Source organism: Marasmius oreades, chromosome 9 (assembly GCF_018924745.1).
Source record: "Marasmius oreades isolate 03SP1 chromosome 9, whole genome shotgun sequence".
NCBI lineage: Eukaryota > Fungi > Basidiomycota > Agaricomycetes > Agaricales > Marasmiaceae > Marasmius > Marasmius oreades.
The window spans coordinates 23,237-42,269 of record NC_057331.1 but is presented as its reverse complement, the minus strand read 5'-3'; the positions used below and the strand labels follow the sequence as shown (position 1 = coordinate 42,269).

The 19,033-nt window shown below is 46.9% G+C and overlaps 6 protein-coding genes across 6 annotated transcripts; 1 reads left to right on the top strand and 5 right to left on the bottom strand.

Moving 5' to 3' along the window:
- Window positions 1–4,450: 4,450 nt before the first annotated feature.
- Window positions 4,451–5,761, bottom strand: E1B28_012965 (uncharacterized protein; the record flags this gene model as incomplete). The annotated part of the gene is made up of 6 exons (XM_043158115.1): window positions 4,451–4,883; window positions 4,934–5,125; window positions 5,189–5,236; window positions 5,299–5,322; window positions 5,383–5,685; window positions 5,745–5,761. 6 exons carry the CDS (start codon window positions 5,759–5,761, stop codon window positions 4,451–4,453), a joined length of 1,017 nt encoding a protein of 338 aa, XP_043003458.1.
- Window positions 5,762–7,831: 2,070 nt separating this feature from the next.
- E1B28_012964 (uncharacterized protein) lies at window positions 7,832–10,800 on the bottom strand (the record flags this gene model as incomplete). Its single annotated transcript, XM_043158114.1, has 11 exons — window positions 7,832–8,025; window positions 8,087–8,603; window positions 8,660–8,740; window positions 8,796–9,063; window positions 9,120–9,259; window positions 9,320–9,385; window positions 9,457–9,691; window positions 9,763–9,939; window positions 9,999–10,330; window positions 10,396–10,477; window positions 10,532–10,800. 11 exons carry the CDS (start codon window positions 10,798–10,800, stop codon window positions 7,832–7,834), a joined length of 2,361 nt encoding a protein of 786 aa, XP_043003457.1.
- A 47-nt stretch (window positions 10,801–10,847) lies between these two features.
- On the bottom strand, window positions 10,848–14,807 carry E1B28_012963 (uncharacterized protein; the record flags this gene model as incomplete). Its single annotated transcript, XM_043158113.1, has 18 exons — window positions 10,848–10,857; window positions 10,917–10,984; window positions 11,045–11,114; window positions 11,173–11,205; window positions 11,272–11,534; window positions 11,586–11,604; window positions 11,683–12,152; window positions 12,206–12,251; window positions 12,310–12,335; window positions 12,405–12,526; window positions 12,586–12,676; window positions 12,739–12,892; window positions 12,947–13,026; window positions 13,090–13,365; window positions 13,483–13,588; window positions 13,649–13,935; window positions 13,985–14,746; window positions 14,799–14,807. 18 exons carry the CDS (start codon window positions 14,805–14,807, stop codon window positions 10,848–10,850), a joined length of 2,892 nt encoding a protein of 963 aa, XP_043003456.1.
- Window positions 14,808–15,810: 1,003 nt separating this feature from the next.
- On the bottom strand, window positions 15,811–16,209 carry E1B28_012962 (uncharacterized protein; the record flags this gene model as incomplete). Its single annotated transcript, XM_043158112.1, has 2 exons — window positions 15,811–16,025; window positions 16,083–16,209. The coding sequence occupies 2 exons, from the start codon at window positions 16,207–16,209 to the stop codon at window positions 15,811–15,813; spliced, it is 342 nt and encodes a 113-aa protein (XP_043003455.1).
- Window positions 16,210–16,297: 88 nt separating this feature from the next.
- E1B28_012961 (uncharacterized protein) lies at window positions 16,298–16,876 on the bottom strand (the record flags this gene model as incomplete). Its single annotated transcript, XM_043158111.1, has 1 exon — window positions 16,298–16,876. Exon 1 carries the CDS (start codon window positions 16,541–16,543, stop codon window positions 16,298–16,300), a length of 246 nt encoding a protein of 81 aa, XP_043003454.1. The 5' UTR covers window positions 16,544–16,876.
- Window positions 16,877–17,081: 205 nt separating this feature from the next.
- E1B28_012960 (uncharacterized protein) lies at window positions 17,082–18,707 on the top strand. The gene is made up of 2 exons (XM_043158110.1): window positions 17,082–17,145; window positions 17,203–18,707. The coding sequence occupies exon 2, from the start codon at window positions 17,526–17,528 to the stop codon at window positions 18,534–18,536; it is 1,011 nt and encodes a 336-aa protein (XP_043003453.1). The 5' UTR covers window positions 17,082–17,145; window positions 17,203–17,525; the 3' UTR covers window positions 18,537–18,707.
- Window positions 18,708–19,033: the final 326 nt, after the last annotated feature.

Sequence of the window (19,033 nt, the reverse complement as noted above, 5' to 3'; positions counted from 1 at the left end):
GATTATTGAGAAGGTCGGCAGTTCATCCTACAAGTTGGACCTCCCTGCGACATGGAAGCAAGTACACATTGTTTTCCATACGGTACTCCTCACTGGTCATCGACCTTCCATCGCCAAGCACCAACAAGAAGATGTGTCCCAAGAACCAGCAAGTATTGAGGATGGTGAAGCTGTGTGGGACGTGGAAGAAATACTGGACTCCAAGATGGTGTACAATCGCCGGACGAAAACCTCTGTCTTACACTATCTCGTTAAATGGCTCACTTATCCATTATCGGAATCCACATGGGAACCGGTTGACAACCTTGGCGATGGTTGTAAGAAAATGATTGAAAAGTTCCATCGTTCCAACCCAGGTGCTCCCCGATGAATTAACGCAATCCTGCCATTTTGACTGCAAGAAAATTACACCGAAAGTACTCAAAAAAGTCAGCCTTGGGTATATGGTATAACCACAAAGCCTTCGAGGGTGAAGGCCCTTAAGGGGGGGGGTAATGTCACGAACTCGCTGTACTCCGAGTACTCCTCCATAGTACTTCACGTGTTATTACAACCCCTCCCGTCTTCGCGCTTGATCATTTTGATCCTTGCAATTGTCCTCCCTTCCACCCCTTCAGCCCCTTACTGTTGAGCACTCTGTCTGACTCGCGATCGCCATAGACCATCGTAGATAGGGAGGCCCCTGCCCCCTTGACTCCTTACCCCTTAAGTAGTGTAGTATATAAGTACTCCAAGTGTACAGTAGAACTTCACTCTTGTCTGGTCAATCCTACCTAGGAGTCATTCCTTTTTCCCCTCCAATTGTCAGCTCACCTCACCCAAGGATCGACTCCTGACAGAGTTACATCATGATGTGAGATCATTAATCAAAATACATGCATTTACTGCCGCTATGATACTAATCAGACTGTCTCCTCCTGCCTCCAGGTCATGGTAGTTAAAACCCTCTGGCAGTTGAATGAGCATCACAACAAATATTCCTAATGGACTCTTCTGGGTGTCCATAGTATTACATGTTTAATTGAAGGGTTGGGGGTCACCAGTGGATAGCTGGAGTGGTGGAGTGATGCCAAACCCTACAGACAATTGTGCAAGAAAGAGAATAACAGAAGTTCCATAGTGAAAGATTAGGCTCGCTCACAAAAGTAAGGCTAGTCATGGGGAACAATTTCACCTTAAAATAATATTCATACCAGCCTGCTGGGAATGTAAGGTGGAGGGGAAGAGGGGATCAGATGAGTCTGCTTTAAAGACATGGTTTTACCTAAATACTACTGGCAACTGTTACATCCATGCCGGACCAATACAGACTGACTGGTCACAATCACTTTCATTCTATTCTTACTTACTCCACTTACCTTAATCTCCATACTTCCCATTAAGCCTAGACTATCGGCTTGGGAGTCGGCGGTCCGAATACGGATCCGACTACTGTCTCCGTCTCGGACCTTGTACATTCTATCCTATATAAGATGTACGACTTAGTAGTTACATTCTTCAGAATTAAACTCGACTCTGGTTTCCCAGTGACCTGGTCTAAGGCAGTTCGACTCAGGGAGCCGTTGTCCAATAACTTCGGCTACTGTCAAGACTCCGTCATTCTCTTCACTATCTCCTTTGCTCTCCTCGTCGCTCTCTGACACACTCCGATCAACTCCGTTTCTTCCCTCTCTTCATCTTAGATCATTCCTCTTCTAGTATATCCTTCAGTACATATCTTATATCTTATCTTATCGTTTCTCCTTTCAGTTCCGAGTCATTCCACACGTCCTTAACAGCAACAGACATCATGATTGTTTCATGGTACAAAACACAGGACACCATCTGAGTGCATATACAGTCTCTGAAGGCACAAAAATAGCACTGATGGATTGTCCAAAGATGTTGTGATTTGTATACCTTCTGCAGGCATTACAACTGATGGCGAACATGTCTCAATTAAACAACCATCACTACAGGCAAGGGAGAGTGTTCAAAGATCATAGTAGAAAGGCTGTCAAGCCGCATCTATACCCTACTTATATCAATGACAACCATCAATATCAAGGGAAGGAACAGAATGGGAGTGATGAGGGAAAGAAACCCAACAATGAACAGCTTCATATGGTGCATGTCAAGTCCTGGAAATATTCAAGTTCCACACTGGGGGAAATGGACATACAACAAAGAGAAAGACTTGCAAAAAAGCCTGGGCTCGGGCTTTCCAGACCTTGGACCTCAAGCCTGAGTTGCAAAGCCAGAGCTCGGCTTGGCCTGGGAGCTTAAGCCTTAAGGACAGAGCGGGAGCCCCAAGATGTACAGTCAGCCCTCAAAGTCGCCTGGAACTTGCAATCCTGTACCTGGCTAGCATTTTGATATAACCTTCCTCCACCCAGAATGCAGCATGTAACAATGTTATCAGTTGTAATATTGGATGATATGTGAAGATTTTATAGATACAAGACTACAATCTTGTTTTTCCAGCTACAATCATGTTTTCCTACAATGTTCATCATTATATAACAAAACCCAAGCATGCTTCTAAACATAACTGCAACATGCTGCCCAATCCAGAGTATGATACTATGTTGGACATCAGCAGGGCTTATTTGGAACTTGGAAGGGCAACAGAATACGATGGCGGAGAAGGGCAGGCTGAATGATCATCAGAAGCGAACTGATAGGGACCCTTCTGCATCAATGTAGCCTCTTCAGATCTGACTGGAATATCTGACCGCCGGTTTGTAGTCGATACAGGAGACACAGGCGCAAGAATCTGGGGGATTGGAGAAGAAGTAACATGCTGTACCATGGGAGTGATGGTGGACGAAAATGTGGGTGGGGGTTGTTGGAGGAGGAGCATGTGTTCTTTATGAAATTGGTTGAGTTTCCATTGGTATCTGAGGCTCCGGTAGAGGAGGATGGTGAGGATTATGAAGATGAGAGTTATGGCTCCTAAGGCACCTCCTACAATTGCTGTTGTGTCTGTGCCACCATGATGACTGTTGAATGTGATTCAGTAGAGTGGTGAATGAACCTAGTCTGGAACATCCTTACTTTCGACTGTCCCCATTGTGGTCATCATCCTGGACATTGAATGGGTTTGACTGATCAAGAAAATTCAAATCATTGAGGACATTGAAGATGGCGCTACCACCAGATTGAAATATCAGTATTTGACTCTGGACCTGAACAGGAGGTAAAAGAACTCTCACCCAATGCTGTTGTGGCCCTGGGCATTCAGCAGGCTCCGTGTAAGATTTCTAACATTTGGTGTGTGGCGTTAATGGGGTGCAGTTCTCATCAAGTTCTCATCCTTCAAATAGCTCTCTTACCCGTACGTGCAGATACTATGGTATCTTATTGTAATATGACTCCGTCAGATCCTGAAATATGGTTATCAAATTCTTTGGCCACTCACCCTTCCTTGTCTGGAGTAAGAAAAATGTTCCCTGATGACGTCACTGAAAGGTCAGAAATAACGGCGATAGCAAAGCTCTCTACGACTTTGAACGGACTGTCTCCTCCCGCCTCCAGGCCATGACAGTCAAAACCCTCTGGCAGTTGAATCAGTATTGCGACAAATACTGCTGATGGACTGTGCTGGGAGTCCGTGGTATTCCATGTGTAATTGAAGGCTTGGGGACCACCAGTAGATAGCGTGGATGGTGGGGTGATGTTAAACCCTACGCACAATCGTGCGAGAAAAAGAATAAAAGCAGTTCTATAGTGAAAGATTTTGATTAGGCTCGCTCACGAAGGTAAGCTAGTCAAAGGGAACAAATTCACTTTAAGATAATATTCATACCAGCCTGCTGGACAGCGAACATAAGGCGGAGGGATAGAGAGGATCGAATGATTCTACTTCCAACTTAGAAGTTAGACATGGTTTTACCTTTATGCTACTACTAATGGCAGTGGACATCGTGATCGTTTCAAGGTACAAAAACAGAACAACATTCAAAATGCGTATACAGTCTCTGAAGGCGGGTAAATACTGCGACAGGTTGTCAATACGATAGCCGTGTGGTTTCTCATCGATCGTGTCTGGGCAGTCCCTTCGTAGTTCGTGAACCTTTGCACAACGATTGATGGAGAAATGGGCCTCGATTCAACAATGATCGCTACGAGTGTTCAAGATCGTAGTCTAAAAGCTTTCAAGCTCGTCCCTATCCTACTGATATCAATGGCGACGTCAATATCAAGGCGTGAATAGATTGGAGGGAATGGAAAGGCAGTGATGAGGGAACACAAACAGAAAGAAACCCTACGGTGAATAACAGCTTCGTGGTGTGCCCCACGGGACCCAGAACGTAAGGATCCCACCGGCAGTAGTAGAATGATATCGTGAAGATTTCTTAAATACAAATAGTACAATTTTGTTCTCGGGATAACGTCATATTTTCCTACAATGTCTGTTATTATATAACGAAACCGGGGCATGCGTCTAAACATAACTGCGATGTGCTGCTCAATCTGGAGTATGATGTTGTGTTGGAAACATCGGCAGAGGTTTATGTGGAAGGGCAACCGAATACGATGGCGGAGAAGGGCGAGCTAAATGATTATCAGAAGAGAACTGATAGGGACCCTTCTGTGTCAACATAGTCTCTTCAAATCCCATTGGAATATCTGACCGCCGGTTCATAGTCGATATAGGAGACAGAGGCGCGAGGATCCCGGGGATCGGAGAAGAAGTAACGCGCTGTACGGGAGTGATGGATGAAAGAAACGTTGACGGAGGTTGTTGTTGGAGAAGCATGTGTTCTTTGTGGAATTGGTTGAGTTTTCGCTGGTATCTGAGGCGCCGGTAAAGGAGGATGGCGAGGATTATGAAAATGAGCGCTACGGCTCCTAGGATACCTCCTACAACTCCCGTTGTCTTGCCACTGCCATGATGACTGCTGAATATTGGTTCAGTCACAGAGCGATAAATCGAGTTCGAAAGTCGTACCCTCGACCTTTGCCATCATGGTCATCATTCTGGCCACTGTCGTCCGAATCCTTGGAAGGAGTTGGAGAGAATGATACGCCGGAGACACTAGTGGAAGTTGAATTTGCGGAGCTCGTCCTTGTTGGCAAAGAAACATCAAATGGATTTGATTGATCAAGCAAGTTCAAACTTTTGAAGTTTTTGAAGATGTCACTGCCACCAGATTGTATTATCAGCATTGACTTTGACCTGAATATGAGGCGAATGAGCCCTCACCTGATACCACTAGAGCCTTGCGCATTCAGCAGGCCCGGTGGGAGATTGCTGCCATTTGAGGTGTTGGATTAACAGCGTGCTATTTCTCATCCATCGAATAGCCTTCTTACCCATGCGTACAGACGATATGAATTCTATCGTAAAGCGACCAAGGTTAGGATTCTAGAATCTCAACCGAATGATTGGCCACTCACCCTTGCTTCGCCGGGGTGAGAAAAAACTTCCCTGATGACACGATCGCAGGACCAGGAACTTGGACGGTAGCAAAGCTCTCTACGATTTTGATCAGACTATCTCCTCCTGCGTCAAGGTCAGGGCATTCGAAACCCTCTGGCGGTTGAATGAGCATCGCGACAAATGCTCCTAACGGACTGTTCTGGGCGTCCGTAGGATTCCATGTGTAATTGAAGGCCCGGGGAGCACCAGTAGATAGCGGGGATGGTGGAGTTATGTTAAACCCTACGCACAATCGCCCGAGAACGAAAATGAAGGAAATTCTATAGGAAAAGGTTGGTTCGCTCACAAAGGTAAGGCTAGGCAAGGGGAACGAATTCACCTTAGGACAATATCCATACCAGCCTGCTGGAGTAAGGCGGAAGGAAAGACGGGTTCGAATGATCCTACTTCCAAAACATGATTTTACCCAAATGCTAGTGGCAGTGGACATCATTCGAATGCACTGAAGGCAGGCAAATACCGTGGACAGATGATGGCGGTGTGGTCTTTCACCTCTGGACAGCCCCTTCGTACACGACGATAGATGAAGCAACAGGCCTCCATTGAACAACGATCACTACACAAGGGAGCTTGTTCGAAACCATGATAAAGAAAAGGCCGTATAGGCGCATTGATAGCCTATATCGATAACGAATAGTAATATCAGAACCAACCATGAAGGAAAAGTTTGGCATAAACTCGCATGCAACCACTTAATCTTAATACGATCGATCAAATGTCAGATTCCACAACTCCTGGAAGTTCTGATAGATGGCTCCCATAGCTTCCTAATATCACGTCCGCGAGCTATTCTTCTCCATTCCCTCCCATGGTCACGAGCAACCTTCCTGGTGCTCTGGGCCTTCCCGCGCACCTTCCAAGATAATCATATTTTGACATCTCCGGCGGATTCAGAATGAAGTGCGCACCTGGTATTTGAATCCAAGCAAGTTGTGAAGCTCGGAACTCGGAGGGCGGTTCATTATGACGGATAACCACGACCGTCATAAGATAGCAAATTGGTGAGAATCGTCACCAAGCAACCATGGAAACGGAGCGAGTGCCGCCATACAAGCATGGTTGGTGTACTTTTTTCCTTCAGAAGTGAGAATAACGTGGATCGTACCTTGAGGCTGGTATTGGGTGGTGAAGATGGCAGGGAAAATGGCTAAGTGGCCGGAAGCAATGAGTAGGCGGTGGTGATGCGAACGGTCAATAAAGTGATACGCACATATTGAAAAGGCTTTCTGTGTCTGACTTTCCCTCTCGTCAACCGCTCAATTTAGCCAACCTGACTCATTCCCATGATCCTCCTGTATAGCATTCAAAACTTCCCCAACACGCCACAAACTTCCTTCTCCGCCTCACGCCTAGCTGCAATTCCGTCCTTCCCTTTCTTCGTACTCGCGTGAGGCTTTGATAATACCGATAGATAGTCTACCAGAAAGGAGTTAGAAGTTTGCAATGAAGTCGAGCATGAGTATTTAGACTGGGGGATATGGAAGTTATGGAAACTTTTGCATAGCAATGAGGGAAGAGAAAAGTCGAGTGTACGGGGCCAAGGGTCCATGGGTGAAGGAAGTAAAGTAAAAGAAAGGAAGACAATACGGCGAAACGCTTACTCGGAAAATAACGTTAACAACACCATCTTCATCGTCGCCTCAGCCGCCAACGCTGGTTTTCTCCTGGAGAATTAGTATTCTCACTGGAACGACTACGGCTTTGTTTATAATGCCCACTCAAAGAAGAAGCCGATATCTCGCCCTACTCAGGCATGAGTCCGGTCCTCGGAGGAGAATTTGAATGAATTAAGACATGCTAAAGAGAATATAGACTTAGGGAATCGAATAAGAACCGTCGCAGAGAAGCACGGTTACGCTTACCCCAACGTTAATGGAAGCTACCGTAGCTTTTTACTCCCAGCCTTTTTCTCGTTCTACTCTGAGGATCCTCATTCTTCACCCCAGGAATTTGGGTCGCAAGATTTCCTGGGTTGGTTGAACCCCTAGTTGACGCAAAATTTCGAGAGCGTCGTGGCCGTCGAGATTCGAGCGGAAAGTGTGACTTTGTCACACTTTGTTCCAGTGCCGGCCCGTTCTCAAACCGTGACACTTCGCGTTGCCTGATAGGTAACCCTTTCCATGCACCCAACCAATCCTGAACGTCTCATACCTTAAATGAGAGTTGCTTTGGAATGAACCTTCGGTACAAAGTTCGAACAGGTACACTCAATTGCGATTTGAAGTTCCTCCTAAAATTGGCATCTTGTGTACCCTGCCGTTCCCTGCCATTCTCATTACATGCAAGCAGAAAGAAGTCTATGAGGCACTTAGAAATAAAAGAATACGACGATTGTACTGTACGACCATGATTCGGAAGATAGATGTACAGCCAGAATGAAAATTTCGACTGCTAGCCTTGACAGGACTACTGACCAACCCTAAGACTGTCACGTTCTGCTTTCGCAACAACAGCAGCAGCCTCCAACTCCGCCAGTTTACCGCTCTTCAGGCACATACTCCTAAATAACCCATCCTCCTTCCGTATTAAGCTCAATGGTGTATCCTTGTCCAAAACAATCAGTCGATCGTAATCAATCACCGTTCGTAGGCGATGAGCGACTTTTGAGATGAAAAAAAAAGAAATCAGCATGGGAGTCAGTCCAAGGGCATAAAAACATACCTGTCAACAACAACGACTGCCCAAACTCCTCCCTGATCGCCTTTTGAATCTTTTCATCGGTGGCGAAATCAATACTACTTGTGGCCTCGTCCAATACAATAACAGAGCTCAATAATGCTCTCGCCAGAGATAGTAATTGTCTTTGACCCTGGGAGAAGTTAGTTCCTCCGCTTGTGACTTCAGTGGATAGGGTGATCGTGCTCGTTCGAGTTTCCACGTCAGTAGTGGTAGTCGAGTAGGAATCTGAATCTGATGCGATGGTACGAATCATGTCCTCTTCCCGGTTAGCCTGCACAGAAGGAGGTCGGGAAGTTGCGGGTGAAGCGGGTGAAGCGGTGCCCGAGGCGACGGTAGAGGGTGCCCGGGAAGATCTTCGAGATCCTCCATCATTGTTTGGGTGGATAATTTGAACTCTGTAGAGCGCATCGAGACACTCTTCATCCGTGTGTTCATGAAAGGGATCTAGGTTGTCCCGGAGGGTACCAGAGAAGAGGGTGGCATCTTGTGGAATGAATGTCTGGAAAAGAAAGAAACCGTCTCAGCAACATTCGGGTTAATAAAGAGCACCCGTACCAGCCTAGATCGCAGATCATAGGTTCCGATCGTCGAGATGTCAATTCCATCGATAAGAATCCGGCCACTCGATGGGTCAACCTGGAAGACAGCGAGTCAGTATAACGACTTAAGATACGGAGAGACGGCAACTGACAAACCGTAAAACGCTCATAGCCAACGTCGACTTTCCACTCCCCGTCCTGCCAAGTAATCCAACCCGCTCTCCAGCTTTAAGCGTGAACGATACATCTTGCAGTACTTCCGGAAGCTCCGGAGCATACTTGACAGTTACATTCTCGACCCGGATAAGTGTGTCGTTATTTGCACTCGAGGATGGCCAATATGCAGGAGGACGGTTGGATTCAATGATCGCTGGAGGCTCTTGTGGAACTTCAAGGTATTCTACGACTCTTTCTACCGAGCTAGGGTTGAAAGTTGAACGACAGAAGTCGGCTTCGGGAAAAGCAAATAAACGTACTTGAGATCCAACTCCAAGTTCGTCCAGAATCGACATGCCCAATAAACTGATCCCGTAAAACTGAGCGCGCTGGAGATACAGAGACCTGCAATACCAGGGTCTGTTCTGGAAATCGAGAACAGTGCGGTGATGAATACGCCCTGAGGAAATCGATATTCAGAATTACCTCAAATGTTTGACAATGAAGGGAGGAAACGTACCAGACATCCAATACAATCAAAGTTGAGAAGCAACCAGCGATTCGTCATCCAAAATCCGTACCACATCTAAAAAGAGTTATAGTAAAAAGAGTTTACATGATTAGCATAAATATGAGCAAAGGGTTATTCCAACGCACCTTGGTGGTATGGTCAATCTTCTTATGGAGATTGTCCAAGAACTGACGTTCAGCGGAGAAGGCTCGAACAGTCACGATTCCCTCGAGTAATTCACCAAAGTGCGAGAAGATAGGCGACCGGGAGTTGGATTCCATCCGTCGCAGGTCACGGCCTGTGTTGAGGTAGCCGATTCCGAGTTCCCGGTAAACGAAACCAATAGCGGTAGCTGGGAGAAGGAATAGAGGAAAGAAGACACTGGATGAGAAGAAGAGAAAAGCGAAAGGGAGTCAGTCGACGTCTAAGATAATATCACCAAAGTCATGTACGTGATGGTAATGACAGACGCAAAGAAACTCGCCAAAGACGAGTTGACGGCCTGAAGGGAACCAGCTAAAGACGAGTCGATCGTTTCAATGTCCTTGCCAAAACGATTCAACATACGCCCTTGAGGGGTAGTATCGTGGAAACGGAACGTTGCTCTGACTACTCTTTCCAACAGTTGTCTATGGGGGGTGCGATCGCCGTTCAGTTGATGTCATGTTAGAGAAAGAGAAATGCTCACTTAAACAATGCCCTAGAAGCCCTCAACGCCCCGGTATACTGCGCAATGACAGAACAAAGGTTGACCGTCACGTCCACGAGACCGATGGCTGCGTAAATCCCGACATAGAACAGTGGATGTTCATATGCGTTTGGCAAGTTTACGCCAAACAGAGGGCGACTGCCTCCGGTACGGTTGGAAGCATACGTATAGAGAGGGGTCTGGTGGTGTTGCGAATACACGTAACTGTCCGCAACGTATTCGTGGTCGGAGATACCTCCAGTGCTACGGAAAGCTGAGAAGGGGTGGGAGCGGAAAGACGTGTCGTCATTCCCATATGCCTCTCCCCATTGCTAGAGAAGGAAAGCAAGAAGTTAAACGAATGTCCGTTCCCCAACATGACAAAAAGGGAACGCACTATCATCCAAAGTTTCTCTGCAACGCCCAAAAACTGGTTCATAACGACGAACACTGCCAAGATAACCCAAATATAATATGACCTGTGGTGGGCGTCGTCACCAGAACAGGACTGAAGAGTCGAAGGTATAACTTACGAAGCCTCCAAATACTTCTTGTATATCCTCCACTTCACACTCCCCGTTTCGCGATGTTCATCTTTCACAAGCTTCCTCGGTTTCTTTTGCTCCCCAGCGTCTCCCGGTACCTCAGGTTCCGGCGTAGCTTTTGCTTTCCCTTCCTCCTCCGCGACGGCCACTTGTTCACGATGGGCTTCGATTCCAGCTTCGGAAGCGATACCTTCTAATAATCCTTGTGAACGGAGGTCTTTGATTGTGCCTTGAGTATCAATACGACCGTCGAGCATGCGAATGAGGTAGTGTGCTCCAGGAAGGACAAGGTCGACGTGGTGTGTTACGAGTACCTGTTAAAGAAGGGTCGATTAGCATTTCCTATTTGAGGCACAGGGGTAAAGGATCGTACCACAGTCCTATTACGGAGAAGAGGTCCGCATAAGAGATTTCGTAGAGGTAGCGAGACGTATGACTATCCTAAGGGAGAAAATGGATCAATTAGTGGTAACGTTTGAGAGTAAAACGATCACTACTAACCACAGCGCTAAGTGGATCATCCAGGAGCACGTACTTCGTTCTGGCATAAACAGCCCGCGCCAGGGCAACCCTGGAAAGACCCACCAGTTAAAGCAGGTGTAAAATGAACGGCAAACCCTTCTACGAACCTCGCCTTCTGTCCACCGCTCAACGAGACACCTCTATAACGAGCAAAAAATCCAAAGTCAGACCGAATTCTTCGAAACGAAACAAAAAACTACCCTCACCTAGCCCCAATCTCCGTCTCCTCCCCATCCTCCAAAATCTCAAAGTCAGGATTGAGCGCACAAGCCTCCACCACCTCGTTGTACCTCTTGTCATCATACGGATATCCAAAAAGAATGTTCTCCTTTATCGTTTGATGCCTCAACCACGGACTCTGGGCAGCGTATGAAATCGTACGTGTGTACCCATGTTCATCTACCCTTCTCCGATCTTTGTGAAGGATGACTCGACCGTTAAGCAGCGTCATTTCACCCAAGACTGCCATCTAGAAGGTGGTGAAAAACGTTGATTGGAGGTTGGGAGGGAAGTTACTTACGAGAAGTGCAGTTTTTCCGCTGGCGAAAGAGAAGAAACAAAAAAACGAGAATTGAGCCCCGTTTAAATGAGAGGGGGGTAAAGAGGTGAAAACATACCTCGCAGTAGGTCCAGTAACGACCGACAACTCTCCCTCTGGGAAAAAAACCGAAATATCCTTCAACTCGAATCTACGTTCCTGCGAGGCATCATCCGAACGAACGGAATGAACCGTTCCAGTCTCCGAGGCTGAAGCGACAGTAGTGTCGTTGTTGTCATCCGCGGTGGTACTATCCCTGGAGATGGTACCCTTGATCTTCCTCATCTTCGACCTCACGCTTGAAAACCATGAAGTGCGAAGTTTTTGAGATGCATCGTCGTTAGTCTTGGGCGGCTCCTTCTTCTCAATTTCGTTCCATTTGAGTGTAGCACCTTCCAAACCCAAACCGCCTTCCGAGTCTCCAGAGAGGAAAGGATGCTGGTGAGAATGATCTTCTTCCCTCGAGTGGAGGCCCTTGAGAGACGAAACTTGTTCATCTACTTCATCTTCTGCGAGGAACACTGCGATACGGTCGAGTGCGACTTTTGTCTGGGTATGATCCGTCAGTTAGCTAAACGCTTTTTTGAGAAACGTGGACGTACGTTAAGAAGTTGAACTATCCACGTAGGTATAACGTTGAGAGGTGCCCTGAGTGGAAAAGATTAAAAAGCGCTTCAGACCCAACGTACGAAGGGGTGATATCAACCTTATCATACCAAAGAGAGCTATAGCCTGCGATAAGACGTTTGCGCGGGAAGTCAGTCCTACATACTCCGAATAGAACCACAGAAAGCAACTCACCGTAAACGCCGTACTAACCCTCAACTCATTCCCTTGAGCAACGAATGTAGCAAAAGAAACTATCGAAATGAGGATAGGCGCGCTCATCCCTAGGAGATAAAATATGATCCAGTTGATACGGGCTGGGGGAAAGGGTAAGTAACGGCGGTAAAAGGAGTGTCGAATCCAGACTAGACATTACCTTTAATCATCCATTTCATCTCCTTTTCCCTCGCTCCCATAGCGCGATCAATCCAGCGATCTTCCCATGCGAAGAATTTGATAAATTTGACCTTGGAGAGTAAGAGTAAGGCATCGGAAAATGAAGGGCAAAAAAGGGAAGAGCCCAACTCACCGCTCCAATAAGTTCATTTAACACTCCCATTCTCTTGTCTCTAGCCGCCATCGTACCCTTTTGAATCCTGATACTCCGTTTCGCCAATAACGTATTCAACGGCCAACCCGCGAGGAGAACTGCAAATCCTGCGAATGCAGACCATCCTAGGAGTCTGTGTGTTTGTTTTTGTTGGCGTAAGAATTCAAAGTAAGAGGACGAAACGTACTGATAAATATACGCGCAACCCAAGATGATTTCAAACGGGCAACCGTAGATGAGGTATAACCCTGTACAAGCACCGTTTACCTATATTGAGAAAAACGGCGTAGTAGGAATCTAGATTCTTTAGAGAACGTATATTTCACTCACCACAGTCGCATCCCCCGCCATCAAATTGACAACCTTCCCCACGTCTGCACCCGCTTTTGGCTCGTTATCTTCTTCTTTCGCCTTCGTTTTTTTATTCCTACTCTTATCCTTATTCTTCCCCTTATCCTTGTCTTCTTGCTTCTTGTCATGCGACTCGCCAGCGCCTGCAACTTCTTTCCTCTTCAACGCTTTGTCATAGATGGAAGCCATCAACTCGGAACGGATGCGCGTAGCAGCTCTTCGTCCGAACCAAAGGTGTTGGACGTCTGATTCAGCCTGTTAGAGAGTTAGCCTTCAATGTTTAATGTAGGAAAGCGAAGAGCAGGAATCGTAAGGGAAAAGGGTAAAGGAAAGTGTATAATAAGGGGTAGAAGACTATGAACGCGAACGCACCTTCGCTAACGATGTCAGAAACATGAGACAAGCGTAAATGTATGCGTTAGATCGGTCGGCGGGAGTGACATCAGCTCCATGTTTTTCGATTGAAGACAGAATATGGCTGTGTAGTTCAAGCTCGTAAGAAAAAAAAAGAAAAACAGGCAAGAAAAAGAAAACTAACTTCAAGAAGAACGGATTCATGAAACTCAAGCAACTGCTCGTTATAGTAAGCACCCCATATAGAATCAAATCCAACGAGTTTGCGGCCCAGAGCCTCCTCAGAAGCGTGGTGCGGTGGGTATTACTGAATTTGATGAAAAGGGGTCGAGATTGAAATGTAGGACTGAGATTCCAGACGTCTTCTTCATTGAGTGTAGAGCTTTTCCCGCGGCGAACGAGGGGATATATCCAACTGAACGATATCCAACCCCAGAGGGTTGTGTAATCTTCTGGTGAGATTGACTGGCCCTTAATTGGATGGGTAAAAACGGAGCAAAATGAGATAGGTTGGACGTACGATTTCGGACGGTTTGACTCTTCTGCTTGGGAGAGCTAATGGCATGCTGAGAACGAGGCTCAGAAGGACCAGTATCCCGAATAGATTCAAGGTGTGCGCAAAGACCGTCATGCTCGAGGCTGGTATGTCGAGTACGGTGTGAGCGTAGAGGATTCCTCCGAATTGGACAACACCCGACATTAACTGTAACATGTATATCATGAACAGATCGAAAGGCGCAGTCGCGGTTGGACGTTGGATGGGGCGTATGACTGTATAGGTACATGTAAAGGCGACGAGGAATGCTCGGATTCCGTTCCAGGCAGCGTTCGCGTTGGAGCTCGTTTCGCCGGAAATGAGGATATAGGATCCAGCGATAGTCCAACAGATACCCTCCAGTAACCCGATAAACACCAAAACAACTGTTTTCCAAACAGGAAATTCCCTTGCTGCTGTTGCCGTCGTTCCTGCTTGTCCTACTTCGCCAATGCGTCCATCCTCTTCATATCCTGCTTCATCTCCCTCAGTGTCCAACGCTTGGGCGTCTGTTAACGTCAAAAACGGTCGAAACGGGTATCTGACGGTCTTGTAAAGTCTTGTGACAGATAACGACGGGATATTTGCAAGTGAGAGGAGACAGATAGAGAGGACGAAGGCTGCTGGTATGACTGCTGCCCAGGAGTCTCGAATACATGCTTCGTGTAGATTCAACAGACCCGAATGGCCACAGACATCCACGGTCACTCGGAGTCGCGTGGAGGAAATCGGAGGAAAGTTAGAAATCTCAGTCGTTTCAGGGTCGGATGGAAGGCATAGCCACAGCGGACCCTCGAACCTTAGTCATGTGACGTCAAACCGCCGTTTCCGATTCCGCGGAATCCGAAGCTGAGCGAGTACTGGTACCGACTCCTTCTTGAAGTCAAATTAATATTTAAGATAGATAGATAGATAGATAGATTACGCAGCATGGTCCCTTTAAGTGATACAATAGGAGGTAGGGGTAAACATTCAACATAGCAAGTGGTAGTATATACATGGCAGTGGACACGAAGAACTCTCGCGAAGAGCACAAGGGTTTTACACACATATTCATGAAATCGGAACGAGGGTATTACCATAAAACCGACTAAAGCTCCTCTTAGTCGCTTGGTGGAAGACAGTACGGACTGTTACGTTCTCTTCTAACACCCTTTTTCACGTACTCCGAATCTTCTACGCGCAGTTCAAGAATTTCCTGACTTATTCTCACCTGTGGGTACTTCTTACTGGCTGGCACTAAGTGACGATGTAGTTCCAATCTGCCAGGTCTACGGCGGAGAAAATGGGACATATATACAACCAATCGGCGACTTCCAGTGGTACGGAAGGAGAATACGAACCACGGCCATCCTGCCGTACATATTCGACTACCAAACGGCAACTAAGTATATGGAGACACGACAACAGGAGATCCATGGTCATCCTCTTCAGGTGCCTTCGGGACAATCCGGTCGAGATCAGCCTTAAGTTTATAGATTTCCCCTGTTAACATCCGTCAATCTAAGCTGAGAGTTCTCAAAAATCATCGGCAACTTACCTTGCGCCCGGCGACATCAGCATTTGGGCACTTTGATGGCGCGGCTGCCCCGGGTTTTGGCGGGTTTTGGCGAATTTTTAGATGGTCACACAACTGCACCACCTGACAATTCCACACAACCTCACAATCCACATATATAAATTGTACATTAATCAATAATTTTATTTATACATGAGTTTAAAATCTGCCAAAAGGATGAATGAAAAGAATTACTATAATTTAGAATGGTCTTATGGTGAGTGGTAAAGTTTAATGGTAGAGATTTGGGTGGTCAGACAGGTCCATCAATCGATTGCGAATAAACGGACTGGGGTTGCTGATGGCGTGGTTGTCGGTTGTTCCGGGTTTTCTTGGGTTGCACAACCCAAGAAAACCCGCGGCAATCAAAGTGCCAAAATGCTGATGGATTCAGCCAACCCTTCTGTAACCACCCCATGAAATTACCGCCTTCACTACTAGTCGAGACTCCACCAAGCACCATTTCTCCTGTAAATGAAGTAAGGCTGGGTCCTGAGAGTCATCAAGATCTCAGAGGCCACACACCATTCTGCGCTTCACTCTCCGAGATCAATGAATACATCGAAGGAGAGGTGATGCCATTCGGGTTCCTTTCAGTTATTGCTTGTTGGCCATCTTCTAGACGAACCCAATCGTCCGCATCTTCAAGCATTACCTGAGTAGTCGTGTGTGGATCCCCTGACAGAAAACAATCGAAATAAGAATACAAAACACCGAGATAAAAACTCGATACGAAAAACCTACATCGATTCATACTTTGGTATCCCTGCGCTCTCGCAACTATAAGAATCGTAGCCTTGTATCGTCAAATACTCCTGCATGGCCGCATAATCATCTGTGTTCCAGAATGACCCAATGTACATTTGTACTTCAAGCTCGGGGATTCCAATCCGCTCCCAATCTTCTTTGGGGACTGGTATCTTGCCTTCCGGATCAGAGGACCAATAGTACAATGAGGCCCTTAACGGACAACGGACAAAAGGCATCCCGTTTATCCGTTCGAGTATCGATAAAACTGGAGTTACGAACAGATAGGCTCCAGCCGTACGATGTATGAATTCGGAAGTGACTGTTCCACTCAGGATAAATAGAGGTTCATTGACAAACACTTGGGCAATGGCGAATGCACGGCCAACCTCCTTTAAGAGCCCGAGCGATAAACTGTTTCTTCCACCGAAAAGAGGAGTACGAACATGTGAGCCTGGGCTTGTAAGAACCGTACACCGAGCGCAAGTTGCGACGGGATGTCGACCTCTTGAGTTCTCGCAACTAGTGAATAATTTTCACGTCAAAGTCGGAAGAAAAAGCACAGACAAACGTCATGACTCACGCGCAAAAGGATTCTCACTAAATGCGAACGAATAATGCGATCCCAAAAAGGCCAAGCAAGCCAGAACAGTCTAAATTCAGAAAGCGCTCGTCTAGCGCTCAAGCACGTGTATTATGTCCAAATAACACCAACGTCAAATTTCGCCTACGAATGCTTTACGTTGAATGCCGTCATACTGTATTCAGCTCCAGGTATTTCGGAACTTTTCGCACCACCATGAGATACAGGAACTGTCTCCGGAAACCCGCTAATCGAGTGGTAACTTTGTAATGGCTTCCAATACTCAGACGTGCACTGATTTATATCCCCGTTTAGTTCAAAACTAACCCCCTCGACTACGCGAAGCCCCCCTACCTTGCTGAGAAACTGCCACCGTTTTGGGAGCACGTGGCTCCAAGTCCTTACCGCATTTAGGGTACAATAAACTCTTCAATGCCACAGGACCCTGAGAAGATATTTTGTCTTTCAAAGCTATCGCTGCCACTAGCATCACCGCTTTGAGCAATCTTTACGTGAATTCCTATCTGAATCTAGCGAGTCGGCCATACTCCATCTCTTTCACCGTATCCCAACCCGTTCTATAGTTCCAGCGATACCACTCTATTCCTCGGTTCTCCGTCGGAAACTGAACGAAAATCATGGCTACCATTCCCGCTACATCTGCATCTTCAAGTAACCCTACTCTCTCATCACGACCAGTACCTGAACCTCGACCATCCACCACTGTCATCACTGACTTCTGTGCCCAATCTCAGCCCGATACCAACGTCTTACCTCCCTTCTCTCCTTCTCAGAAACCAACATTCTTGAACTTTCGTGGGCTGAAGAAGACCATCTCTCGTATTACGTTGAAGGCCAGTGGCACATATGAGTCTAGAGATGGCTTGGAGGGCTCGGAGGAACGCGTTGGCACCCAACCGTTGTCTTTGGTCTTGAAGAAGAAACTATCGGTTCTGGGGCGACTTAACGATGTGCGGAAGGAGGGGAAACGGGTTGGAACTGGCAGTCGCGCCCCGCGGAGTAGGTACGGTACCGAGCCGCTCGAAGTCAAGAGGAAACACTCTCTGAGCTCGTTATCGCTCTTCAGAACAACTGTTGCAAAGGAGAACCGAGCGGATACCACACGGACACAAACTCACCCTTCCCTACTTCGCACACGGTCCTTGTTTGGCTTGCGTTCGAGGAAATTTTCGATGTCTTCGACGTCTGTCGTCGGAACCAATACTGGGCCCACCGACGGATCTACACTCGTATCCTCCACTCCTACCCCTACGTTCCTCTGTAACGCGTTCGAGAGTGCTGAAGCTGAAGCTCGATGGACTCGGCTTTTGGCGGTTCTCGAGCTAGATACCTCGGAGTCTAATTGTGAGCTTGAGGAGGACCGTAAATGTCGAATTCGCCGTTCCCGCTCCTTCTCCGACTTTCAAAACCGTGGTAGTGGTTTTTCGTGGGACAAGACCTCGGTCAACTATCCGTGCCTATACGAGCTTGAGCTTGATGATAGCAGTGAAGCGGAGAGTCGTTATTCGGATGACATGGAGCTGGATGACCTCTGGTCGGTTGAATATGTGGATAATTCAGTTTGGCACCTGGAGAGAGGGTATGAATCGGATTTCAGTGGTGAGGAAGTTGACCGGATTGTATATTGAATTTGTTTCTGTTTTGACCGCCAAGCTACTTTCCCTCATTACACTGGCCCCGCCTTGGTTTTTTCGTTTTCGTACAGATTGGGTAATTCCTCTGTACGCTTGCATAGTTACACTGGAGTTGGCTAGCGATACACCCCTTTCTCCACAATAACAGATGGGTACTTAGCTGCTTGTCAGTGTTCTTCTTTGGTTGGAAGACCGAACGCGTGTTCTTCGTCCAGTGAGGTCTGGTAGTAAGGAACTGAAGGAGGGTTGACTTAAATGTTAGGTAGAAACCAGCCCTATGCTTAATGAAGGGTTAACGGTGGGGGGTCGTAGTGCGCGTTGTGTAATAACGCAGAGCCCGCTCAAAATGTCGGATTGTAATTCAGACCGCTACGCGACGAAATCCTTCCTTTTCTATCAAGCTCTTGAAGAGGCTCTTGGCAATCAGATGTTCAAGTGGTTCTCCGAACAAGGTAAAGTCGATTCAACACGCGTACCATATATAACTAGTA